This window comes from Periophthalmus magnuspinnatus, chromosome 24 (genome assembly GCF_009829125.3).
Source record: "Periophthalmus magnuspinnatus isolate fPerMag1 chromosome 24, fPerMag1.2.pri, whole genome shotgun sequence".
In the NCBI taxonomy this organism is placed as follows: Eukaryota; Metazoa; Chordata; class Actinopteri; order Gobiiformes; family Gobiidae; genus Periophthalmus; species Periophthalmus magnuspinnatus.
The window spans coordinates 1,669,192-1,696,782 of NC_047149.1; the positions used below are offsets into that span (position 1 = coordinate 1,669,192).

Sequence of the window (27,591 nt, forward strand, 5' to 3'; positions counted from 1 at the left end):
CAAATGTCTGCAATATAACAAAGAGTGAAAAATTTAAGGGGGTCTGAATACTTTCCGTACCCACTGTATGTAAATTTGTCTGAACATATTCTGTACTGAACAGGAGATACTGCACGGAGGATGATGGACAATGGTCTACAGTCCCTCAGCCAATCAGGACGCAGAACACAATGCCCGTTCATACACTGTAAAAAAAAGCATGTAAATTTGCCCTAAAAAAATCTGCGAAACAGCGCGAAAGCATGATTTTTTTTTTTTTTTTTTTCCTCATTACTTTACTCTTAAACCTTGTGTTGAATACTGTGTGTTACAACATTGATGTGAACTTGTTTCCCTGTAAGAATGTGACACATACTTATTTTCAGAATGGACACTGGCAATGGAATCTGCTACTTCGGCAACTTGATACGGATATTCATCTTTGGGTTGACAAGAGGTCTTGTAATACATATTTTTAATGACTGCAAGCAGCTGTTAGCAACATATTTTACCTGTCTGTGAACAGTTAACGATACATCCATGACCATGACCTTGTATCTATGACCTTGTACGGACAGTATGTAAATATAGTTTAAGTCCTTATAGGACCAGCGTTCTATAAATAGTACCTTTCTTTGGGTGTAAGTACTGGATGGCTCCTTCGTAAACTCTCGAACACACAAACTCACTCACAAACACACCTCACCTCTAACACACCTGTACTCTCCTTCCCCCAACCACAAGCATACTCATACACCCCCACTCTCTTACACACTCACTCACTCACCCTCTCACTCATTCACACACACACACACATATGAATGTGCTTTCTGTCTGTAACTTCATTCATGTCATGAGATAAACTTCTTTCAACTCTCTACCTGGTCTGGAATCTCTTCCTGCATGATTACACAGCGAGACAGCGAAAGGTAAACCGCGATATAGCGAGGGACAACTGTATATATAAATGAACATAACTAACCCGCTAGTCACGTTCCAAATAAGAAGTGATTACAGGCGTAATTCTGGCTCCACTTCACTTTCTATTGTAAACTGTGGCCCCTCTCTCTGTAACTGCTGCTGTCAGACTCGTCATTTTGGTCTTAAAATGTTCATATTAACCCGCTCTATCCTGGTGTTTTTATTTGACTATTTTGTCCCTAAATCAAGATACTAACATTAATAACGGACCACCGAGGTGCCTTCTTTTCCAGACGTCGCTCCCAACAATCATATTTTGAGTTAGTCTTGGCCAGGACTTCCTCAGCTGGAGGATTTGACCTGTTGTGCATTTTTGTGTGGATGGGGGAAACCGGAGTGCCCAGAGGAAACCCACCCAGACACAGGGAGAACATGCAAACTCCACACAGAAAGGCCTGGGAGTCGAACCTGCAACTTTAACATGTTGGTCTTATATAGAGCATAATAAAAGTATATATGTGGAGAAGTACTGTCACTGTGCTTAAGGTTATAAAGTAGTTTTGGACACAGCCAGAATCAGAATGCTCCAACTTGTAGCCCTCAGTTCATGCAGCTTTGGCGTCCCTCTCCTGTATTAAAAAAAACAGTGTGAAGTCTTTATGAAGTCTGTAGAGGGCGCTGTCTCGCTCCCTCTCACACAGGGGGAGTATGAGAGCGTCAGGAGAAGGGCCCATCGCTGTCCTCCATGTGGGCGTCAGGAGAAAACCACTGACAATATGTGTCATTTACCCAATATGTCAGTCATGTTAGCCATTAGCTTGACTTTATTTTCATTATTCTGGTCACCAGAAACTACTAAAATAGATTGCTATTTAAGTTAAATGGAGTTTGCAAAGAATGTTTCTTAACCTTTAATTTTAGAAAAATACAAAAATACTGTAAGGCCATAATGGCAAAACATGAAATATCAAATCAGTTAGCTTCCATGTTTCTCTGCACTGATCTGTTCGACGAGCTCTTTAGCAGTTATCTGGCCTTGGATAAGCAGAAGATGGATGAATGAATATGGATGGATGGCAAACTAAGGTTTCAAGTGACAGAGGAAAGTTTTTGGCGAGTAAAACAATGAAAATAAAGTCAAGCTAACGACTAGCATGACTGACACAATTGCTGCGGTCAAGACAAAGCCACAAATCTGTCCTTCATCTCGGTGTGGTCAAGAGCAGGGTGCGTCTCTGTCCTCCATGTTGCTGTGGTCTGGAGGGGGTCAGGACAAAAGCACACCTCTGTCCTCCATGTAGGTGTGGTAAGAAGCAGGTCATGTCTCTATTCTCCAAGTTGCTGTGGTCAGGAGAATGGCATGTCTCTGTTCTCCATCTTGGTATGGTAAGAAGCAGGGCATGTCTCTGTCCTCCATCTTGGTGTGGTAAGGAGAGGGTCAGGAGAAGGGTAGGTCCCAGCGCTGTGTATACGCACTCAGCTCACAGGGGCTGATAACCAGCATCCGAGACGAGTCCAGACCATCTAGAGCCATCTCCGAGTCCAGACAGAACCGAGATACCAAGTGCTCCAGGTGAGTGCCCGACTTCTGCCACCGCTGCAATGACAGGGAGAGTGTCAGATGCTCTTCCATAGTTATGTAAACCTGTGGGTCAGATCCCCTCCCATCGTTCTGTAAACCTGTGTGCCAGATGCCCTCCCGTCAACCTAGTGTATATCCTTGTGTCAGATGCCCTCCCGTCCTCTTATACCCCTGTGTGTCAAATGCCCTCCCGTCCTCACGGTGTTACTGGCAAGGGATTGGCTGTAGACTTTTAAAATCTGATTAATAGATTGCGTAGAATTAGATGATGTCATCATTTCAGATGAAGGCAGGGGCCGATATAACTCACTGTTTTTGAAAGAAATCTCCAAACCTCTGATCCACAAATTATCATAATTAGTTTGGGATTGACTCCACAAACTCATCATATTAATCTTATGGTTTAAAGTCCTTTTAACTGACAAGAATCATGTCTTTGGGCTTGAAAAAATGGCACCATTTTCTGAATCAATTATGCACAAAACAAATCCCCATTAAATACCAACTGCTCCATCCCCTGGACCTGCATGAACAGTCCTGATCCACATCTCCAAAGGTGAACAAGGAAATTCAAAGTAATTCAAAGTGTTTTACAGAATAAGAAAGACATTGAAATCACAATACAACAAATCAAAACATAAATAATCATCATAAAATGAACATTAAAACAGAAGAGTGCAGAATAAAAAAACCTTTCAGTCATATGCACAGCTAAACAGAACTGTTTGAGCCTGGATTTAAACATTGTCAAAGTAGAGGCCTGTCTCACATCTTCAGGAAGATTGTTCCAGGTTTTAGCTGCATAAAACTGAAACGTTGATTCCCCATGTTTAGTCCTGACTCTGGGCACAAGGAGGCCTGTTCCTGAAGTCCTCAGAGTGTGAGATGGTTCATGTGGCTCTAACATGTGGGAGATGTACTTTGGTGCTGGCCCATGGAGAGACTTGTTCACAAACAGAGCTGCTTTAAAGTCTCTTCTCTGAGCCACAGGAGCCAGTGCAGAGACCTGAGCACAGGACACCTGTGTGAAGTACTTCCTGGTTCTAGTCAGGAGCAGCAGTGTTCTGGATGTACTGTTCTGTCTTAAGGCTCATTTGGAGAGGCCAGTGAGCAGGCCGTTACAGTAGTCTAACCTACTGGAGACAAATGCATGGATAAGTCTCTCTAAGTCTGACTTTGACAGTAAACCTTTGATTTTTCCAATGTTTTTAGGTGGTAAAAAGCTGCAGATGTTATTATTTGATGTGGCTGTTAAAGTTCCAGTCTGAGTCCATTATTACCCCTAGATTTCTAACCTGATTTGAAGGTTTTAGAGAGAGAGAGACTGGAGGTGACTGCTGAGACTTTCTCTATGTTTCTGTGGGACAAAGACTATGACTTCAGTCATGTCTGAGTTTAGCTTAGTTTATTCAAGCATATGATTAATTATATGACAAGTTTGTGGAGCTGATCCAAAACTAATAATGAGAAGCTTCAACATTTGTGCATCAGACATTTGGAGATGTATTTCCATAACAGTGAATCTCTCAGAGTTCTCCAGGCTCTTGGATCCTCTGTATGTTCACGCTCCCTCCTGTTGTATTTACACTATGTCGCCACTAGATGGCGCCCTCTGCCTTCCTCTCTCCTTCAGACCAGACTGAAGTCTTTAAATGCCCATTATTCCAGGTTTTTGGCAAAGGAATTCCAGGAAAGCCACATCAGCTCTGTGTAAAATGAACTTTTTAGATTTGAGATAATTACTGAGCTGCCATCACACGGAGGAGGCGGAGTGTGAACAGAGATAATGGAAAATAAGGAAAGCATCGTTAAAAATAAATCATTAAGAGACAAGACGCTGACGCCGAGTAAACACAGACAGAGCTGCAGCCCACTGTGCCATAGCAGAGAGCAGCTAACCCATCCATCATCTCAAACTCCTGTGCTCACTTCAACTGCCTCACAGACACAAGCCTGCACTACTTTAAAGCTGCATTATATCACTTTTCTGGGGGTGGGGGATCATTCTCTAAGCTCATACACCAAATAATATATAATGTACATGTTTATCATGCCATTTGCTCTTAAACTAGTTCTGATCACACTCAAGATCAAACTGTTTTAGTCATGTGATTCTTTCTGTCAGTTTTGATACTTGCTCAGATGAGTATAGATTTGAGTACTTTTAGTGTCAATTAGTATCTGATGTTTGACACTCCATAGAGATGCCTTGAAGCTCCTCATAAGCATAAGTGTGCTCCTGAACGAGTCTGCTCTTTTGAATGGTTTCTTTGAACGGTTCCTTAACATAAACAGTTGGAACTGGATCTTGTTTTTAAAATGAACCAAATCTTTGTGAAATTTTGATGCATTTTTACACTGATTAACTCTGAACCAACACAATAAGGAGCAGAGAAGGCGACGTGAGTGAGAGCTTTGTGCACAAAAAAACATATCTGCCATCGTTATTTATTTTATTTCATTATTTTTGAAGTGCAATGTTTTATGTAATATAGTCATTTCAAAGAGTAAACACAGCCCCACTTTGAGTTTGAACCATTTTAAACACAACTGAGGCTCGGTCAGTCGTCTCTGTGATGACGTTGGCTTCTGTCATATAAATAAGAGCCATTCTTTTCTTTTTTCTTCTCTTTGACATGAAAAAAGAGCTGAAAGTCCCATTACTAGTGTACATGAGCTCCTTACTCCTCCTCTGTGCCACCGTGTGCTGTGTTACGGCTCGTCTGCACTCACACTGGACAAACACACCACAGCTCTGTGCAGAGTGTGAGAGCAGCCACAGAGTCTAAATGACATCTGTCTGCCATCGGCCAATTATAAAATGTTTTATTGCACCAGGAACTTCGCTCTGGTCTCTAAACATTGTAGAAAGCACTTATAAACTCATCATAGTTAATAATCAGGATGCTCTGAATGCATAGGATCAGTAAGGAATAACTTTGGACCACTGAAAACTGTTTCAAATGAACTAGTTCTGTTTTTGACATATTGTGTTATAATCATGATAAACTGTGAACATTTTAAATCACAATATTCATCTAAAACGACTTAATAAAATAAACAAATCCGCTGACGTCATCACAACAAAGCGCCACATGCTGTCGGCACCCCCTATGGACAGCTGCACATCGCACTAGAGAACAATGGATTTTTTTCATTTGTACCAAAATGATGACTTCAATGAGTTAGTGAGAAGAAACAATATAACTGGACCAAGCTCTGAAAAGCTGATTTTGCAGAAAAGGTCTGCTTTAGGAGAGTAAAAATCTGCCTTTAACACTGTAACATTATCTGCACTTTGCAAAGTGCAGATAATATTACACAGCCTAATGTTACACAGCCAAAGTGCAGATAATGTTGCACAGCCTTGTTAGTTGTTAGCCATTAGCCTGTTAGCCGTTAGCCTGTGTGCAGCGGCTCAGTTGAAGCTTTGACAGGAACAAGCTGAAGCCTCGTGTCTCTGGTTCTACTGCAGCGAGAAGTACATGCAGTCTGACACTTACATTAGAATATACAGGGAAAAAGAGAGGGAGAGAGGAGAGAGAGTAGGAGAAAGAGGAGGAGAGAGAGGGAGGAGAGAGAGACAACCTGACACTTACATTAGAATATACAGGAAAAAAGAGAGGGAGAGAGGAGGAGAGGGAGAGAGGAGAGGGAGGAGGAGAGAGAGGGAGGAGAGAGAGACAACCTGACACTTACATTAGAATATACAGGAAAGAAGAGAGGGAGAGAGTAGGAGAGAGAGAGAGACAACCTGACACTTACATTAGAATATACAGGAATAAAGAGAGAAAAAGGAGGAGAGGGAGAGAGGAGGAGAGAGAGACAACCTGACACTTACATTAGAATATAGAGGAAAAAAGAGAGAAAGAGGAGGAGAGGGAGAGAGGAGGAGAGAGAGGAGAGAGAGCGAGACAACCTGACACTTACATTAGAATATATAGGAAAAAGAGAGGGAGAGAGGAGGAGAGAGAAGAGAGAGAGAGACAACCTGACATTTATATTAGACTATACAGGGAAAAAGAGAGGGAGAGAGGAGAGAGAGGAGGAGAGAGGAGAGAGAGGAGGAGAGAGAGAAGAAGAGAGGGAGAGAGAGAGACAACCTGACACTTACATTAGAATATACAGGAATAAAGAGAGAAAAAGGAGGAGAGGGAGAGAGGAGGAGAGAGAGACAACCTGACACTTACATTAGAATATAGAGGAAAAAAGAGAGAAAGAGGAGGAGAGGGAGAGAGGAGGAGAGAGAGGAGAGAGAGCGAGACAACCTGACACTTACATTAGAATATATAGGAAAAAGAGAGGGAGAGAGGAGGTGAGAGAAGAGAGAGAGAGACAACCTGACATTTATATTAGACTATACAGGGAAAAAGAGAGGGAGAGAGGAGAGAGAGGAGGAGAGAGGAGAGAGAGGAGGAGAGAGAGAAGAAGAGAGGGAGAGAGAGAGACAACCTGACACTTACATTAGAATATACAGGAAAAAAGAGAGGGAGAGGAGGAGAGGGAGAGAGGAGAGGGAGGAGGAGAGAGAGGTAGGAGAGAGAGAGACAACCTGACACTTACATTAGAATACAGGGAAAAAGAGAGGGAGAGAGGAGGAGAGGGAGAGAGGAGGAGAGAGAGACAACCTGACACTTAAATTAGAATGTGCAGGAAAAAAGAAAGGGGGAGAGGAGGAGAGGGAGAGAGAGGAGAGAGCGAGACAACCTGACACTTACATTAGAATATGCAGGATATAAGAGAGGGAGAGAGGAGGAGAGAGAGGAGAGAGAGAGAGAGACAACCTGACACTTACATTAGAATATACGGGAAAAAAGAGAGGGAGAGAGGATGTGAGAGAGAGGAGAGAGACACAACCTGACACTTACATTAGAATATACAGGAAAAAAGAGAGGGAGAGAGGTGGAGAGAGAAGAGAGAGAGAGAGGAGAGAGACAACCTGACACTTACATTAGAATATACAGGAAAAAAGAGAGGGAGAGAGGAGGAGAGAGAGACAACCTGACACTTACATTAGAATATACAGGAAAAAGGAGAGGGAGAGAGGAGGAGAGGGAGAGAGGAGGAGAGAGAGGGATAACCTGACACTTACATTAGAATATACAGGAAAAAAGAGAGGTAGAGAGGAGGAGAGAGAGGAGAGGGAGAGAGGGGGAGAGAGAGAAGAGAGAGAGATAACCTGACACTTACATTAGAATATATAGGAAAAAGAGAGGGAGAGAGGAGCAGAGAGGAGAGAGAGAGAGAGACAACCTGACACTTACATTAGAATATACAGGAGGAGTGAGAGAGACAACCTGACACTTACATTAGAATATACAGGAAATAATAGAGGGAGAGAGAAGGAGAGAGAGGAGAGAGAGAGAACCTGACACTTACATTAGAATATACAGGAAAAAAGAGAGGGAGAGAGGAGGAGAGAGAGGAGGAGAGAGGAGAGAGAGAGACAACCTGACACTTACATTAGAATATACAGGAAAAAAGAGAGGGAGAGAGGAGGAGAGGGAGAGGAGAGAGAGAGACAACTTGACTTTTACATGAGAATATACAGGAAAAAAGAGAGGGAGAGAAGAAGGAGAGAGGGGGGAGAGAGAGAAGAGAGAGAGATAACCTGACACTTACATTAGAATATATAGGAAAAAGAGAGGGAGAGAGGAGCAGAGAGGAGAGAGATGGAGAGACAACCTGACACTTACATTAGAATATACAGGAAAAAAGAGAGGGAGAGAGGAGGAGAGGGAGAGGAGAGAGAGAGACAACTTGACTTTTACATGAGAATATACAGGAAAAAAGAGAGGGAGAGAGGAAGGAGAGAGAGAGAGAGAGAGAGAGAGAGAGAGAGAGAGAGAACCTGACACTTACATTAGAATATACAGGAAAAAGAGAGGGAGAGAGGAGGAGAGGGAGAGAGGGGGAGAGAGAGAAGAGAGAGAGATAACCTGACACTTACATTAGAATATATAGGAAAAAGAGAGGGAGAGAGGAGAGAGATGGAGAGACAACCTGACACTTACATTATACAGGAAAAAAGAGAGAGAGAGGAGGAGAGAGAGAGACAACCTGACACTTACATTAGAATATACAGGAAATAATAGAGGGAGAGAGAAGGAGAGAGAGGACAGAGAGAGAACCTGACACTTACATTAGAATATACAGGGGAAAAGAGAGGGAGAGAGGAGAGAGAGTAGGAGAGAGAGGAGGAGAGAGAGGGAGGAGAGAGAGACAACCTGACACTTACATTAGAATATACAGGAAAAAAGAGAGGGAGAGAGGAGGAGAGAGAGAGAGACAACCTGACACTTACATTAGAATATACAGGAAATAATAGAGGGAGAGAGGAGGAGAGAGAGGAGGAGAGAGAGGAGAGAGAGAGACAACCTGACACTTACATTAGAATATACAAGAAAAAAGGGAGGGGGAGAGGAGGAGAGGGAGAGAGAGGAGAGAGCGAGACAACCTGACACTTACATTAGAATATACAGGAAAAAAGAGAGGGAGAGAGGAGGAGAGAGAGACAACCTGACACTTACATTAGAATATACAGGAAATAATAGAGGGAGAGAGAGAGAGAGAGAGAGAGAGAGACAACCTGACACTTACATTAGAATATACAGGAAAAAAAAGAGGGAGAGAGGAGGAGAGAGAGGAGAGAGAGAGACAACTTGACACTTACATTAGAATATACAGGAAAAAAGAGCTGGAGAGAGGAGGAGAGGGAGAGAGGAGGAGAGAGAGGAGAGTGAGAGACAACCTGACACTTACATTAGAATATACTGTCCTTTGACAGCTCTTTGGTCTTAGCCATAGTGGAGGCCATAGTGGAGTTTGGACTGTTTGAGGTTGTGGACAGGTGTCTTTTATACTGATAACAAGTTCAAACAGGTGCCATTAATACAGGTAATGAGTGGAGGACAGAGGAGCCTCTTAAAGAAGTTACAGGTCCGTGAGAGCCAGAAATCGTGCTTGTTTGTAGATGACCAAATACTTACTTTACAGAGGAATTTACCAATTAATTCATTAAAAATCCTAAAATGTAATTTCCTGGATTCTTTCCCCCCATTCTGTCTCTCATAGTTGAAGTGTAACTACAATGAAAATTGCTGGCTGACTAAATACTTTTTTGCCTCACTGTAAATGGACAGAGAATTTTTATTTCACTATTATGCCTGTAAATGAAAATAGTAGTTTCAGAAAGTGGAGTTATTATTCAACCCCAAAGACGTGATTATTGTGAGCTGAAAGGACATTAAAATATTAATATAAAGAGTTTATGGAGATGATCCCAAACTAATAATGAGAAGATTCAAAATTTTGTGGGTCAGAAGTTTGGAGATTTCTTTAAAAAAAACCTCTGACATGATGTTATATTTGAGTGTCCTAGTCACAAAGCCTTTCTCACCAGACGAGATCTAATTCCAAAAGAAGGAGAGAAGAGGAGGAGAGAAAGACAAAGCACATCTGAAGTTTGTCATTGAAGTGAGTGAACAGATGGAGAGGTGTAATGAGTTTCTCTGCCCCCATCTGTTTTTCTCCCCCCTTCTCTCTCTCCCTTTTCCTTTCTTTCTTTCCATCTCTCTCCTTTCCCTTTCCCCCTGTCTCTTTCCTTTCCTCCTCTCCCTCCTTTTCATTCTCTCTGTCGCTTTGTGCATGTCTCATTCCCATTGTTTATCTATCTCTCCCTGGTTTAGTCCTGGTTTAGCCCTGGTTCAGTACTGGTTTTAGACCTGGTTCAGTCCTAGTTTAGCCCTGGTTCAGTCCTGGTTTAGACCTGGTTTAGTCCTGGTTTAGTCATGGTTTAGCCCTGGTTTAGAACTGGTTTAGCCCTGGTTCAGTCCTGGTTTAGACCTGGTTTAGTCCTAGTTTAACCCTGGTTCAGTCCTGGTTTAGACCTGGTTTAGTCCTGGTTTAGTCCTGGTTTAGCCCTGGTTTAGTCCAGGTTCAGTCCTGGTTTAGACCTGGTTTAGTCCTAGTTTAGCCCTGGTTCAGTTCTGGTTTAGACCTGGTTTAGTCCTGGTTTAGCCCTGGTTTAGTCCTGGTTTAGCCCTGGTTTAGCCCTGGTTTAGTTCAGGTTTAGTCCGGGTTTAGTCCTGGTTTAGTCCTGGTTCAGTCCTGGTTTAGTCCTTGTTTAGTCCTGGTTTAGACCTGGTTTAGTCCTAGTTTAGCCCTGGTTCAGTCCTGGTTTAAAACTGGTTCAGCCCTGGTTCAGTCCTGGTTTAGACCTGGTTTAGTCCTAGTTTAACCCTGGTTCAGTCCTGGTTTAGACCTGGTTCAGTCCTGGTTTAGCCCTGGTTTAGTCCTGGTTTAGCCCTGGTTCAGTCCTGGTTTAGACCTGGTTTAGTCCTGGTTTAGCCCTGGTTCAGTCCTGGTTTAGACCTGGTTTAGTCCTGGTTTAGTCCTGGTTTAGTCCTGGTTTAGTCCTGGTGTAGCCCTGGTTTAGCCCTGGTTTAACCCTGGTTTAGTCCTGGTTTAGCCCTGGTTTAGTCCAGGTTTAGTCCTGGTTCAGTCCTGGTTCAGTCCTGGTTCAGTCCTTGTTTTGTTCTGGTTTAGTCGAGGTTTAGTCCAGATTTAGTCCTGGTTTAGTCCTGGTTCAGTCCTGGTTTAGTTCTGCTTTAGTCCTGGTCTAGTCCTGGTCTAGTCCTGGTTTAGTCCTGGTTTAGCCCTGATTTAGTCCAGGTTTACTCCGGGTTTAGTCCAGGTTTAGTCCTGTTTAGTTCTGGTTTAGTCCTGGTTTAGTCCTGGTTTAGCCCTGATTTAGTCCAGGTTTAGTCCTGATTTAGTCCGGGTTTAGTCCTGGTTTAGTCCTGGTTTAGTCTTGAACCTGATTACATTTACATTTACAAGTATACATGATAAATATCCGGAGAATCCATATTTATTTCCCCCTAAATTGAATAAAAATGTGTTGATTGTAAAAATGCTGTTCCTGATCCTTCTGCTGTCGTGCCTCTGGGCCAAACACTCAGGACATGAGTTCAGTTCCTCTCAGCGTCTGGCCCTGTTTTTACCATAGAATAATTAACATTTAGATGAAGTTTACAATAAAAAGCTGTTTTCAAGAGGCCCCCGAGGTACAACACCTGTCTGTGGAGGAGGAGAGGAGAAGAGGAGGATGAGAGGGAAAGAGAGAGGGGAAGAGAGAGCCGGGGGAGAGAGAGTAGAAGGGGATGAGAGGGAAAGAGAAGGAAAGAGGGGAAAGAGAGAGTGGGGAGAGAGAGATGAGGGAGGAGAGGGGGATGAGAGGGACAGAGAGAGTGAAAGAGAGAGCGGGGAGAGAGAGAGACAAGAGAAGAGAGAGTAGAGGGGGATGAAAGGGAAAGAGAGGGAAAAAGAGCGGCGAGAGAGAGTAGAGGGAGGAGAGGGGGATGAGAAGGAAAGAGAGGGAAAGAGAGAGTGGGGAAAGAGTAGAGGGAGGAGATAGGGATGAGAGAGACAGATAGAGTGGAAGAGAGAGCAGGGAGAGAGAGAGAAAAGAGAGGAGAGAGTACAGGGAGGAGAGGGGGGTGACAGGGAAAGAGAGAGGGGAAAAGAGAGTGGAGAAAGAGAGACAAGGGAAGAGAGAGTAAAGGGAGGAGTGGAGGAGAGGGGGATGAGAGGGAAAATGGAAGATGAGCCGAGAGAGAGAAAGAGAGAGGGAAAAAGAGATCGGGAGAGAGAGAGAGGGGGGGGGAGATCGGGAGAGAGAGAGAGAGAGAGAGAGAAGGGACGAGAGTACAGGGAGGAGAGGGGGAATGAGGAAGAAAGGGAAGAGAGTAGAAAGAGAAAGAAGAGAGAGAGGGAGAAGGTGGGGAGGAGGTGAGAGATGAAAAGACAGGAAAGATAGAAAGAGAAAGAGGGTGAGACAGAGAGAGAGAGAGAGAGAAAGGAAATGAAAAGGAATAGAGAGCGTAGGGAAAAAGCGGAGAAGGGAAGAGTGAATAGCAAAAGGGAGAGAGGAAAAAGAGGGAGGAGAGAGTGGTTTCATTTAAAATTAAATGAGAGAGAAAAGGAAAACAGAGGAGAGATAGATAGAAGAGAGGGGTGAGTGAGGAGAGAGGAGGAGGGAAAGAGAGGCAAGAGGGAAGAAAGTTACAAGAGACGTAACAGAACAAAGAAAGGGAAGAGAGGAGGAAAGTTTCTGTGACAGCCCTCTGCTAAAACACACTGCCTTAAGTGCAATGCAAATGCAAATGAAACACTCAGAGAGATCAGGAGTCAAATCCACAACCTCCTCAATGAGCGGAGGAGACAGGATAACCACTCTGCTATAATTGTTTTCTGTCAGCCATGTTGCTCTGATAGTGTGTTTACCCATTTCCTGTCGGCCATGTTGCTGTGGTAGTGTGTGTTTACCTGTTTCCTGTTGGCCATGTTGCTGTGGTAGGATGTGTTTACCTGTTTCCACATTGATGTGGTAGTTTACTTCTCACCTGTTTCCTGTCGGCCATGTTGATGTGGTAATATGTGTTTATCTGTTTCCTGTCGGCCATGTTGATGTGGTAGTGTGTGTTTACCTGTTTCCTGTCGGCCATTTTGATGTGGTAGTGTGTGTTTACCTGTTTCCTGTCGGCCATGTTGATGTGGTAGTGTGTGTTTACCTGTTTCCTATCGGCCATTTTGATGTGGTAGTGCGTGTTTACCTGTTTCCTGTTGGTCATGTTGATGTGGTAGTGTGTGTTTACCTGTTTCCTGTTGGCCATTTTGATGCGGTAGTGTGTGTTTACCTGTTTCCTGTCGGCCATGTTGATGTGGTAGTGTGTGTTTACCTGTTTCCTTTCGGCCATGTTACTGTGGTAGTGTGTTTACCTGTTTCCTGTTGGCCATGTTACTGTGGTAGTGTGTGTTTACCTGTTTCCTGTCGACCATGTTGATGTGGTAGTGTGTGTTTACCTGTTTCCTGTCAGCCATGTTGCTGTGGTAGTGTGTGTTTACCTGTTTCGACATTGATGTGGTAGTTTGCTTCTCACCTGTTTTCCGTCGGCCATGTTGCAGGGCAGGAGCAGCACTTGTGAGGCTGGGAACATGGTGGACAGGGACAGACAGTGGTGCTGCTGTCGGATCTGCTGACCCACAGTGTACACCCACTCCTGGAAAACACAAATATGGACATTTAATCAAAAATATTCAAATGAGTTGTAGAGCAATGGTTTTAAAACTGTGTACTGCTCCTTCTGGTGGGATTCCTTTGCAGTTCAAGTGTTTGCTCAGAATGCAAATTCTTCTGCACTTTTCGGCTAGTCCTTGTGTAGTATAAAAAATAGTATGGTCCTACTTTAGACCTGGTGGAGTCTTGGTTCAGTCCTGATAAAGTTCAGTTTTACTCCTGGTTTATTCCTGGTTTAGCCCTGATTCAGTCATGGTTCAGATCCGGTTCAATCCTGGTTCAGTTCGAGTCCTGGCTCGTTCCTGGTTTTAGTCCTGGTTTGTCCTGGTTCAGTCCTGGTTCAGTCCTGGTTCGTTTCTGATTTAGTCCTGGTTTAATTCTGTGTTGGGCTCTTATCTTCTGGTTCAGATTTGTAAGTATTTTCTGTACAAGTGTAAACTCATAAAATGTTAATGAAGGAAGTCACTGTGAATCCATATCAGCACATTCACTCATCCAATATTCAACACAGGACTGAACCAGCACTAAAGAGGGATTAAACCAGGACTGAACCAGGACTAAAGAGGGATTAAACCAGGACTGAACCAGGACTAAACCAGGACTAAACCAGGACTAAAGAGGGACTAAACCAGGACTGAACTGGGACTAACGAGGGATTAAACCAGGATTTAACCAGGACTGAACCAGGACTAAACCAGGACTCAACCAGGACTAAAGAGGGATTAAACCAGCACTGTACCAGGACTAAAGAGGGATTAAACCAGGATTTAACCAGGACTGAACCAGGGCTCTCCGGGTGGGTGGTGAGTCTCTTCCCCAAGTTCAAGTATCTCGGGGTCTTGTTCACGAGTGAGGGAAGGATGGAGCGGGAGATTGACAGGCGGATCGCTGCAGCGTCTGCAGTGATGCGGTCGCTGTATCGGTCCGTTGTGGTAAAGAAGGAGCTGAGCCAGAAGGCGAAGCTCTCGATTTACCAGTCAATCTACGTTCCTACCCTCACCTATGGTCATGAGCTCTGGGTAATGACCGAAAGGACAAGATCGCGGATACAAGCGGCTGAAATGGGCTTCCTCCGCAGAGTGGCTGGGCGCACCCTTAGGAATAGGGTGAGGAGCTCGGTCACACGGGAGGAGCTCGGAGTAGAGCCGCTGCTCCTACACGTTGAGAGGAACCAGCTGAGGTGGCTCAGGCATCTGCTCAGGATGCCTCCTGGACGCCTCCCTAGGGAGGTGTTCTGGGCATGTCCCACCGGGAGGAGGCCCCGGGGAAGACCCAGGACACGCTGGAGGGACTATGTCTCTCGGCTGGCCTGGGAACGCCTTGGGGTTCCACCGGAGGAGCTGGAGGACGTGTCCGGGGTGAGGGAAGTCTGGGAGTCCCTGCTTAGACTGCGGCCCCTGCGACCCGGCCCCGGATAAGCGGAAGAAAATGGATGGATGGATGGATGGATGAACCAGGGCTAAACCAGGACTGAACCAGCACTAAAGAGGGATTAAACCAGGACTGGACCAGGGCTAAAGAGGGATTAAACCGGGACTAAAGAGGGACTGAACCAGGATTTAACCAGGATTTAACCAGGATTGAACCAGGACTTAACCAGAACTGAACCAGGACTGAACCAATATTGAAACAGGACTAAACAGGGTTTAAACCAGGACTAAACAAGCACTGGACCAGGTCTAAACATCCAATATCAAACGACAACACAGACCAGAGGGTGAACTAAACCAGGACTAAAGCATATCTAAAGAAGGACTAAACCAGGACTGAAGAAAGACTAAAGACAGAGAACTAAATCAGGACTTTCTGGTGCCATTTGTATCTCAGATGCTTTAGACCATGTGACCAGATCTGAACTAGAACATGTGTTGAGACCACAGACCATGTGACCGGACCTGAACTAGAACATGTGTTGAGACCACAGACCATGTGGACCTGAACTAGAACATGTGTCGAGACCACAGACCATGTGGACCTGAACTAGAACATGTGTCGAGACCACAGACCATGTGCCCGGACCTGAACTAGTACATGTGTCGAGACCACAGACTATGTGACCGGACCTGAACTAGAACATGTGTTGAGACCACAGACCATGTGGACCTGAACTAGAACATGTGTCGAGACCACAGACCATGTGCCCGGACCTGAACTAGAACATGTGTCGAGACCACAGACCATGTGACCGGACCTGAACTAGAACATGTGTCGAGACCACAGACCATGTGGAAGTGAACTAGAACATGTGTCGAGACCACAGACCATGTGCCGGGAGCTGAACTAGAACCAAACTTTAGCGTTCTATTTATTTACTTTGGACTTAAGTTTGTTTGTCATTTATTTTGTATTTTACATTAAAAGAACAAATGAGTTGTGGTCCCTGTAAATCCACTGAACAATGTGTGTGAAGTGTTTCTCCTGCATGCGCTCTGTTTGACCTTCCTGTTGTTTCGCCTCAGGTCAAATCTAATCATTAGAGCTCACCTTCAGAACGGACACAAAGAACTACAGCAGGACCAAAGCAGGTCTAAAGAGGGACGAAAGAGGAACTAAAGCAGGACTAAAGAGGGACTAATGCTGGACCAAAGCAGGTCTAAAGAGGGACTAAAGAGGAACTAAAGCAGGACTAAAGAGGGACTAAAGAGAAACTAAAGCCGGACTAAAGCAGGACCAAAGCAGGACTAAAGACAGACTAAAGAGAAACTAAAGAAGAACTAAAGCAGGACTAAAGAGGGACTAAAGCAGGACTAAAGAGGGACTAAAGAGAGACTAAAGCAGGACCAAAGCAGGACTAAAGACGGACTAAAGAGGAACTAAAGAGGAACTAAAGCAGGACTAAAGAGGGACTAAAGCAGGACTAAAGAGGGACTAAAGAGAGACTAAAGCAGGACTAAAGCAGGACCAAAACAGGACTAAAGACAGACTAAAGAGGAACTAAAGCAGGACTAAAGACGGACTAAAGCAGGACTAAAGATGGACTAAAGCAGGACTAAAGACGGACTAAAGCAGGACTAAAGACGGACTAAAGCAGGACTAAAGAGGGACTAAAGCAGGACTAAAGGCGGACTAAAGCAGGACTAAAGAGGGACCAAAGCAGGACTAAAGAGGGACTAAAGAGGAACTAAAGCAGGACTAAAGAGGGACTAAAGCAGGACAAAAGAGGGACTAAAGCAGGACTAAAGACGGACTAAAGAGGGACTAAAGACGGACTAAAGCAGTACTGAATAAGGACTAAAGCAGGACTAAAGACAGACTACAGAGGGACTAAAGAGGGACTAAAGCTGGATTAAAGCAGGAGTAAAGACGGACTAAAGCAGGACTAAAGAGGAACTAAAGCAGGACTAAAGAGGGACTAAAGCAGGACTAAAGAGGGACTAAAGCTGGACTAAAGCAGGACTAAAGCAGGACTAAAGACGGTCTAAAGCGGGACTAAAGAGGGACTAAACCAGGACTAAACCAGGTCTAAACCAGGACTATGCCAAAACTAAACCAGGTCTAAACCAGGACTATGCCAAGACTAAACCAGGTCTAAACCATGTTGTTGTTGTTCTGTTCTTTCAGAGTCTGACACTTCTGTATTAGAGCTGACTCCTGTCTGCTCCTCTCCCACGCTCACACTCCCACAATGCACCTCTGTCTCTCTCCTCCCTCCCTTCCCTCCATTCTGATTCTCTCTATCCTCTTTCTCTGTCCTTCCTCCATCTCTTCTCTTTCCACCATCTCTCTTCTCATTTTGCTCTCTCCCTCTTTTCTTTCTATCCCTCTTTCCACACCCTCCCTGCCTCTCTTTCTTTTGTTCCTTTTCTCTCCAGACCTCCCCGCCCCTATCTCTCTCTCTTACTCGTCATCCCTTCCCTCTCTCTCCCCTCCCTTTCCTTATTTCTCTCTCCTCGTTTCTCTCCCTCTCTCTCTTTCTGTCCTGTAGCTATCATCCTCCTCTTTTCCCTCTTTATTTTGCTTTCCCTCTCCTCTCCCACTCTGTCTGTTCATATTCTGACAGAGGTTGCTCATTAGCTTCTGTCTCCTTCGCTCGCCCACTCGTCTCCTCTCCTCCTCGTATTCGTTCCTTGCCTCCTTGCTCCTTTGTTTCCTCTCCTCCTTGTCTCCTCATTTTTGTCCCTTGCCTCCCTTCTCTCATCCTTGTTCTCTTCCCTCGTTTCTCCTCTCGTGTCCTCCTTCTTTTCTATTCCTTTCCTCCAAGATCACTTCCCTTGCTCTCTTGTCTCCTTGCTTCCTCATTTACTTTCCATCTTTGTCTCCTTTCCTTGCTCCCTTGTCTCCTCTCCTTCTTACTCCCTTGTTTCTTTTCCCTCTTCATTTCCTTCCGTGATCCCTTGTTTTCCTCTCTTTCCTCCCTCATCTTCATCCTTGCTCCCTCGTTTCCTCTCAATCCTCATCTCCTTCCTTGCTCCCTCATCTCCTTTCTATCATTTTCTTCCATGCTGCCTCATTTTCTTTCCTTGCTCCCTTGTCTACTCTCCTCCCTCATTCCCTTCCTTGCTCCCTCATCTTCTCTCATTCCTTGTCTCGGTACTTGCTCTCTCATCGCCTTCGTTGCACCCTCATTTCCTGTCCTCCCTCATGTCCTCTCCTTCTTCTTCCATTTTCTTGTACTCTCATCTCTTCTTCCTTGTCTCCTTCCTTGCTCTCTCATTTCCTTCCTTGCTCCTTCATTTCCTCTCCTTACTTGTCCCCTTCGTCTCCTTTCTTCCCTCATTTCCTTCTTTGCTCCCTTGTTTCTTTTCCTCCCTCATCTCCTTGTATGTCCCCTCATTTCCTCTCCTCCCTCATCTCCTTCCTTGCGCCCTTGTTTCCGATCCTCCCTCATCTTCCTCCTTGCTCCCTTGTTTCTTTTCCTCCCTCATTTTCTTCTCTGCTCCCTCATTTCCTCTCCTCCCTCATGTCCTCTCCTCTTTCTTCTGTTTCACCCTCATCTCCTCTCCTTTGTTGTCTCCTTCCTTGCTCTCTCGTTTCCTTCCTTGCTCCTTTGTTTCCTCTCCTCCCTTTGCTCCCTCCTTGCTCCCTTGTTTCTTTTCTTCCCTCATCTCCTTCCATGCTCCCTCATTTCCTTTCCTCCCTTGCATTCTTCCTTTCTCCCTCATTTCCTGTCCTCCCTTGTATTCTTCCTTGGTCCCTCGTTTCCTTTCCTTCCTCGTTAGGACGCACACTTCACGCTCACACATTGAAATCGTTATCTGCTCGCCTGCCGCTTTTTCCCGCCGCTACACGAGAACAAATTGGTCCAAGTATTGATTTTCTGAAAGAGAGAGAGAAAAAAGAAGAGAGAGATTAAGACAGAGGAGAGAGGAAAGAGAGAAAGGGGAGAGGAGAGAGAGGACAGAGAGAAAGAAAAAAGAGGGGGAGAGAGAAGATATAGGGGAGAGATAGAGAGTGATGGAATAGAGAGAAAGGGAGAAAAAAGAGAGAGAGTAGTGACAAAAGAAAGAAGGGAGAGAGAAGAGGAGTGAGTGAGAGAGAGATGGAGAAAAGAGAGAGAGGTGTCAGCAGTGGGGTATTGCTCTTTTGTTTGAGTCTAATCTCAATGTTAAAGTCACAGAAACACTGTGCTAATGAGGCAAGCGATTACAGCTGACAGAGAGAGAGAGAAAAAGGGAGGGAGCGATTACAGCTGACAGAGAGAGAGAAAGAGAGGGAGCGATTACAGTTGACAGAGAGAGAAAGAGAGGGAGCGGTTACAGCTGACAGAGAGAGAGAAAAAGAGGGAGCGATTACAGCTGACAGAGATAGAAAGAGAGGGAGCGATTACAGCTGACAGAGAGAGAGAGAAAAAGGGAGGGAGCGATTACAGCTGACAGAAAGAGAAAGAGAAGGAGCGATTACAGCTGACAGAGAGAGAGAGAAAGAGAGGGAGCGATTACAGCTGACAGAGAGAGAAAGAGAAGGAGCGATTACAGCTGACAGAGAGAGAGAGGGAGCGATTACAGCTGACAGAGAGGGAGAAAGAGAGGGAGCGATTACAGCTGACAGAGAGAGAGAGAAAGGGAGGGAGCGATTACAGCTGACAGAGAGAGAGAAAGAGAGGGAGCGATTACAGTTGACAGAGAGAGAAAGAGAGGGAGCGGTTACAGCTGACAGAGAGAGAGAAAAAGAGGGAGCGATTACAGCTGACAGAGATAGAAAGAGAGGGAGCGATTACAGCTGACAGAGAGAGAGAAAGAGAGGGAGCGATTACAGCTGACAGAAAGAGAAAGAGAAGGAGCGATTACAGCTGACAGAGAGAGAGAGAAAGAGAGGGAGCAATTACAGCTGACAGAGAGAGAAAGAGAAGGAGCGATTACAGCTGACCGAGAGAGAGAAAGAGAGGGAGCATTTACAGCTGACAGAGAGAAAGAGAGGGAGCGATTACAGCTGACAGAGAGAGAGAAAGAGAGGGAGCGATTACAGCTGACAGAGAGAGAGAAAGAGAGGAGCGATTATAGCTGACAGAGAGAGAAAGAGAGGAGCGATTATAGCTGACAGAGAGAGAAAGAGAGGGAGCGATTACGGCTGACAGAGAGAGAAAGAGAGGGAGCGATTACAGCTGACAAAGAGAGAGAAAGAGAGGGAGCGATTACAGTTGACAGGGTGAGAGAAAGAGAGAGGGAGCGATTACAACTGACAGAAAAAGAGAAAGAGAGGGAGCGATTACAGCTGACAGAGACAGAGAAAGAGAAAGGGAGGGATTGATTACAGCTGACAGAGAGAGAGAAAGAGAGAGGGAGCAATTACAGCTGACAGAGAGAGAAAGAGAGCGAAACAAGCATTTACAGCTGACAGAGAGACAGAGAGAGAGAGAGGGAGAAAGAGAGAGAGGCGAGCGATTACAGATGACAGAGAGAAAGACAAGAGAGAGGGAACGATTACAGCTGACAGAGAGAGAGAGAAAGCGAGGGAGAGGGGGGTTTGTGAAAGACAGAAAGAATACAGCAGTTACTACTACTACTACTACTACTACTACTGCTACTACTGCTACTACTACCATCACCACTCGCATAGTTAACATGTTATGTCAGTCTGGAACTTTCCAAGAGTTTTGAAAACTAAGGTTATCTCCTAAAGAAGGGTAGTCTTGATACCACAATATTGGACATCCATCCATCCCTTTTCTTCCTCTTATCTACGGCCGGGTCGCGGGGGCACCAGTCTAAGCAGGGACTCCTAGACTTCCCTCAGCTCAGACACGTCCTCCCCACTCTTCCAGTGGGACCCCAAGGCGTTTCCAGGCCAGCTGAGCATGTCCTGGGTCTTCTCCAGGGCCTCCTCCCGGTGGGACATGCCCGGAACACCTCCCTAGGGAGGCGTCCAGGGGGCATCCTGGACAGATGTCCGAGCCACCTCAGCTGGCCTCCTCTCAACGTGGAGGAGCACCCATGTGACCAAGCTCCTCACCCTATTCCTAAGGGTGCGCCTGGCCACCCTACAGAGGAAACTCATTTCGGCTGCTTGTATCCATGATCTTGTCCTTTCGGTTATTATCCAGAGCTCATGACCATAGATAAGGGTAGGAATGTAGATCACTGCGAAAATGCACCAATCCATCTGTCAATCTCACACTCCATCCTTCTCTCACTCGTGAACAAGACCCCAAGACACTTGAACTCCTCCACTGGAGGCAAGGACTCCTGAACTGAACAATACTAAACAATTACTGACCCATCTCAAATCTGCCGTTTTTAAGCAAAGTTCTTGAAAAAGTTATTTACCAACAGCTTAAACACTTTCTCCATATGAACAACTCCTTTCCGTCAGGTTTTGGACCCCACCACAGCACTGAGACTGCTCTTATCGAGGTGACAAATAACATCCGCCTGAACATTGATGCAGGCAAAGTCTCAGTATTGATCCTGTTAGATCTGAGTGCTGTCTTTGACACTGTGGATCATGGGATCCTCTTACAGAGACTGGAGGACTGGGAGGGCATCTCTGGTACTCAGTCTCATGGACTGGTTCAAATCCTATCTAGAAGACACGGAGTACTTTGTTGAATTGGAAAATGTGTCCCAGATAAAATGTTCCTGACCTCCTGGGACCCCTGTTGTTCAATCTCTACATGCTGCTGTTAGGACAGTTAATACGCAGCAATAATGTGTCCCACCACAACTATGCAGATGACACTCAGATCTATGTCTCACTGGCAGCAGGTGAATATGGACCAGTGGATTCACTCTGCCACTGCATCCAACAGGTCAGTGTGTGGATGCAAAACAACTTTCTCCAGCTAAACTCAGACAAGACTGAAATCATCATCTTTGGCCAACAGGAACAGAGAGAAAGTATCAGCAGTGGCCTCTAGTCTCTCTCTAAAACCTTCAAATCAGGCTAGAACTCTATAGGTAATAATGGATTCAGACCTGAAGTTTAACAGCCACATCAAATCAATAACATCTGCAACTTTTTACCATCTAAAACACTGGAAAAATCAAAGGTTTACTGTCAAAGCCAGACTTCAGTAGTCTCCAGTAGGTTCGACTACTGTAACGGCCTGCTCACTGGCCTCTCCAAATGAGCCTTAAGACAGCTGCAGTACATCCAGAACACTGCTGCTCAGGTCCTGACTAGAACCAGGACCTTCACACATATGTCCTGTGCTCAGGTCTCTGCACTGGCTCCTGTGGCTCAGAGAATAGACTTTAAAGCAGCGCTGCTTGTGAATAAGTCTCTCCATGGCCTAGAACCAAAGTACATCTCTGACATGTTAAATATGAACCTCTCTTCTCTGAGGACTTCAGGGACCAGGATTAAACCAGGACTAATCTGAGGACTTCAGGGACCAGGATTAAACCAGGAGTAATCTAGGACTAAAGCAGGACTAAACATGGGGAATCAGTGTTTCAGTTTTGTGCTCTAAAACCTGGAACACTCTTCCTGAAGATGTGAGACAGGCCTCTACTTTGACAATGTTTAAATCCAGGCTAAAACTGTTTCTGTTTACTGTGCAGCTGAAAGGTTTTTATTCTGCACTTTTCTCCTTTAATATTAATTTTATGATGATTATTTGTGATTATTTATGTTTTGATTTGTTGTGTTTTTAATGTCTTTCTTATTCTGTAAAACACTTTGAAATACTTTGTGTACATATTGTGCTGTACAAATAAACTTGCCTTGCCTTACTACTGCTGCCACTACAACTATTGCTGCTACTACTACTACTGCTACTACTACTACTACTACTACTACTACTACTATCTTATCTTTGTATTGTTATCTTTGTATTCTTTGTGATTTTATAACTGTGTGCAATTTGTGTGCAATTTGTGTGCAATTTGTGTTGTGTCTCTGTTTTGCTGCTGGACAGGTGAATTTCCTTGCCTGGGGATAAATAAAGTATGTATGTATGTATGTATGTATGTATGTATGTATGTATGTATGTATGTATGTATGTATGTATGTATGTATGTATGTATGTATGTATGTATGTATGTATGTATGTATGTATGTATGTATGTATGTATGTATGTATCTATCTATCTATCTATCTATCTATCTATCTATCTATCTCTCTCTCTCTCTCTCTCTCTCTCTCTCTATCTATCTATCTATCTATCTATCTATCTATCTACTGCTGCTGCTGCTGCTGCTGCTGCCACCACTACAACTATTGTGACTACTACTACTACTACTACTACTACTACTACTACTACTACTACTACTACTACCAATAGTACTACTGCTGCCACTACTACTACTACTACTACTGCAGAATCAATGAGCGAAAAACTAAACTATTATCTTGAGATGAGAGAAATGTGATTTTGTTTGTAAATGATGAATGACCAATGAGCTCCTTTGTTTCACAAGTCACTAAAATAAACAAATATGATTTGGTTGGTTTGTTTGGTGGTTGGTTGTTTGGTGATGGCTCACGATGTGACAGAGGGTGCAGAGGCCAGACTGATATGTGTAGAAAATATACAGAGAAATCTTAGTCAGGCAAATAATTTTAAGATGGAGTGCTTGATTTTCACAGTGCAAAAGAAGGATTTTAGTATTTAAATAAATCTAAGGACGTGTTCACACATGATTTGGTTTGGTATTTGTTATAGTCCTGGTTTAGTCCTGATGTAGACTTGGTTAGATCCTGTTCTAGTCCTGGTTTATTCCTGATGTAGACTTGGTTAGGTCCTGTTCTAGTCCTGTTTTAGTCCTGAAGCAAACTTGGATAGGTCTTGTTCTGGTCCTGGTTTAGTCCTGATGAAGACTTGGTTAGGTCTTGTTCTGGTCCTGGTTTAGTCCTTATGTAGACTTGGTTAGGCCTTGTTCTGGCCCTGATTTAGTCCTGATGTAGACTTGGTATGGTATGGTATGCTTTTATTTGAAACAGGCACAGTGCGCAACATTACATTGACCTTAAAAAACAGGAAAGATGTCTGGTGCCAGGTTATAGCATAAATACTAATTTCCACCTGTAGTCCCTGGACAGGCTGATGTTTAGTAAAAATACGTTTGGTGTAGATGGATGAGAAACCTGTAAATCTATGATACATATATCAAATACAACGCATCTCACATTCAAGTACGACATTTCTAAAAACATTCAGCTCACACACACACTTCCATACCAAATTATTCACACACACAAACACTGAGTTTCAAATATGCATATACTCTTTCTTTCATACACATTCACTAATGAGTGCAAAATTGCTTTGATATTAGCCATTCCTTTGTCACCTGTGCAAACCGTTGAAAACTTGTACATGCTATAATCTCATTTGGCAAACTATTCCACTGACTCACAGCAACAATCGAGAAAGCAGATTTAGCAAAAGTCCTACGTTTTGGAACACTGCACTCTCCTCTAGAGGTCGCCCTAGTGACTTGAGTTGTTTTTTCTGAGCTCAGTGAGACAAACCTTCTTAGAGGAGGACTAGCAATACCATGAATAATTTTAAAAAGTGGACTATGACAAGACCTAACTTGGTTAGGTCTTGTCATAGTTCTGGTTTAGTTCCAATGTAGACTTGGTTAGGTCTTTTTTATAATCCTGGTTAACTGCTGATGTAGACATGGTTAGGTCTTGTTCTAGTCCTGGTTTAGTCCTGATGTAGACTTGGTTAGGTCTTGTTCTAGTCCTGGTTTAGTCCTGATGTAGACATGGTTAGGTCTTGTTCTAGTCCTGGTTTAGTCCTGATGTAGACTTGGTTAGGTCTTGTTCTAGTCCTGGTTTAGTCCTGATGTAGACATGGTTAGGTCTTGTTCTAGTCCTGGTTTAGTCCTGATGTAGACTTGGTTAGGTCTTGTTCTAGTCCTGGCTTAGTCCTGATGTAGACTTGGTTAGGTCCCGTTATAGTCCTGGTTTAGTCCTGATGTAGACTTGGTTAGGTCCCGTTCTGGTCCTGGTTTAGTCCTGATGTAGACTTGGTTAGATCCCGTTATAGTCCTGGTTTAGTCTCGATGTAGACTAGGTTAGGTCCTGTTCTGGTCCTGGTTTAGTCCTGATATAGACTTGGTTAGATCCTGTTCTAGTCCTGGTTTAGTCCTGATGTAGACTTGGTTAAATCCTGTTCTAGTCCTGATGTAGACTTGGTTAGATCCTGTTCTAGTCCTGGTTTAGTCCTGATGTAGACTTGGATAGATCCTGTTCCAGTCCTGGTTTAGTCCTGATGTAGACATAGTTAGGTCTTGTTCTAGTCCTGGTTTAGTCCTGATGAAGACTTGGTTAGATCCTGTTCTGGTCCTGGTTTATTCCTGATGTAGAATTGGTTAGATCCTGTTATAGTGATGGTTTAGTCCTGATGTAGACATGGTTAGGTCCTGTTATAGTCCTGGTTTAGTCCTGATGTAGACATGATTAGGTCTTGTTCTGGTCCTGGTTTAGTCCCAATGTAGACTTGGTTAGGTCTTGTTCTAGTCCTGGCCTAGTCCTGATGTAGACTTGGTTAGGTCTTGTTCTGGTCCTGGTCCGCCCCGATGACAGCTGGACCCTCTCCTCCTCCCCGCCTGGCCCTCCTCCACCCGCCTCCCTCTCCTCCTCGCCTCGCTCTCATCCTCCTCATCTGGTCTTCCTCCTCCTCGCCTGGCCCTCTTCCGCCCCCTCCCTCCTCCTCGCCTGGCCAATTTTTCTTGTTTTGAATGTTTCTCCCCGTGTCTGGATGGGTTTCCTCCAGGTACTCCGCTTTCCCCTGTCAACCAAAACCTGAACGCCCTTCGAGACAACTGTTGTGATTTTGGGAGTTACAAAAATAAAATGAATTGAATTGAATTAGTGTAGTCCTGATGTAGACTTGGTTAGATCCTGTTCTAGTCCTGGTTTAGTCCTGATGTAGACTTGGTTAGATCCTGTTCTAGTCCTGGTTTAGTCCTGATGTAGACTTGGATAGATCCTGTTCTAGTCCTGGTTTAGTCCTGATGTAGACATAGTTAGGTCTTGTTCTAGTCCTGGTTTAGTCCTGATGAAGACTTGGTTAGATCCTGTTCTAGTCCTGGTTTAGTCCTGATGTAGACTTGGTTAGATCCTGTTCTAGTCCTGGTTTAGTCCTGATGTAGACTTGGATAGATCCTGTTCTTTTCCTGGTTTAGTCCTGATGTAGACATAGTTAGGTCTTGTTCAAGTCCTGGTTTAGTCCTGATGAAGACTTGGTTAGATCCTGTTCTAGTTATGGTTTATTCCTGATGTAGAATTGGTTAGATCCTGTTCTAGTGCTGGTTTAGTCCTGATGTAGACATGGTTAGGTCCTGATATAGTCCTGGTTTAGTCCTGATGTAGACATGGTTAGGTCTTTTTCTAGTCCCGGTTTAGTCCTGATGTAGACATGGTTAGGTCCCGTTATAGTCCTGGTTTAGTCCTGATGTAGACTTGGTTGGATCCTGTTTTAGTCCTGGTTTAGTCCTTATGTAGACATGGTTAGGTCCTGTTCTTGTCCAGGTTTATGTAGACTTGGTTAGGTCTTGTTCTGGTCCTGGTCCGCCCCGATGACAGCTGGACCCTCTCCTCCTCGCCTCGCTCTCATCCTCCTCATCTGGTCTTCCTCCTCCTCGCCTGGCCCTCCTCCACCCCCTCCCTCCTCCTCGCCTGCCCAATTTTTCTTGTTTTGTCTGATTTTTCCTGTTGTTTTGTTTTTGTGTGTAGGCAGCACGGTGGCTGAGTGGCAACACTCATGCCTCACAGCAAGAAGGTTTGGTTCGATCCCCGGGTCGCCCAGGCCTTTCTGTGTGGAGTTTGGCATGTTTCTCCCCGTGTCTGGATGGGTTTCCTCCAGGTACTCCGGTTTCCCCCGTCCACCAAAACATGAACGCCCTTTGAGACAACTGTTGTTGTGATTTTGGGCGTTACAAAAATAAAATGAATTGAATTGAATTGGTTTAGTCCTGATGTAGACTTGGTGAAGTCCCGTTCTAGTCCTGGTTTAGTCCTGATGAAGACTTGGTTAGATCCTATTCTAGTCCTGGTTTAGTCCTGATGTAGATATGGTTAGATCCTGTTCTAGTCCTGGTTTAGTCCTGATGTAGATATGGTTAGATCCTGTTCTAGTCCTGGTTTAGTCCTGATGTAGACTTGGTTAGGTCCTGTTCTAGTCCTGGTTTAGTCCTGATGTAGACTTGGTTAGTTCTTGTTCTGGTCCTGGTTTAGTCCTGATGAAGACTTGGTTAGGTCTTGTTATAGTTCTGGTTTAGTCCCGATGTAGACTTGGTTAGGTCTTTTTATAATCTTGGTTTAGTGCTGATGTAGACATGGTTAGGTCTTGCTCTAGTCCTGGTTTAGTCCTGATGTAGACTTGGTTAGGTCTTGTTCTAGTCCTGGTTTAGTCCTGATGTAGACATGGTTAGGTCCTGTTCTAGTCCTGGTTTAGTCCTGATTTAGACTTGGTTAGGTCTTGTTCTAGTCCTGGTTTAGTTCTGATGGAGACTTGATTAGGTCTTGTTCTGGTCCTGGTTTAGTCCCGATGTAGACTTGGTTAGGTCCTGTTATAGTCCTGGTTTATTCCTGATGTAGACTTGGTTAGGTCCCGTTCTGGTCCTGGTTTAGTCCTGATGTAGACTTGGTTAGGTCTTGTTATAGTTCTGGTTTAGTCCCGATGTAGACTTGGTT

The 27,591-nt window shown here is 44.5% G+C and overlaps 1 protein-coding gene across 1 annotated transcript in view; it reads right to left on the minus strand.

Annotated features, from left to right (window-relative positions):
• Positions 1–1,275: 1,275 nt before the first annotated feature.
• Positions 1,276–27,591, minus strand: part of galnt14 (UDP-N-acetyl-alpha-D-galactosamine:polypeptide N-acetylgalactosaminyltransferase 14 (GalNAc-T14)) — a 226,087-nt gene continuing 199,771 nt past the window's right edge. The window contains exons 14-15 of the mRNA XM_055232313.1: positions 13,426–13,545; positions 1,276–2,497 (exon numbers count right to left, since the gene is read on the minus strand). Of these exons, the coding sequence (XP_055088288.1) occupies positions 2,339–2,497; positions 13,426–13,545 (279 nt within the window). The 3' untranslated portion in view covers positions 1,276–2,338. The remainder of the gene's footprint in view (positions 2,498–13,425; positions 13,546–27,591) is intronic.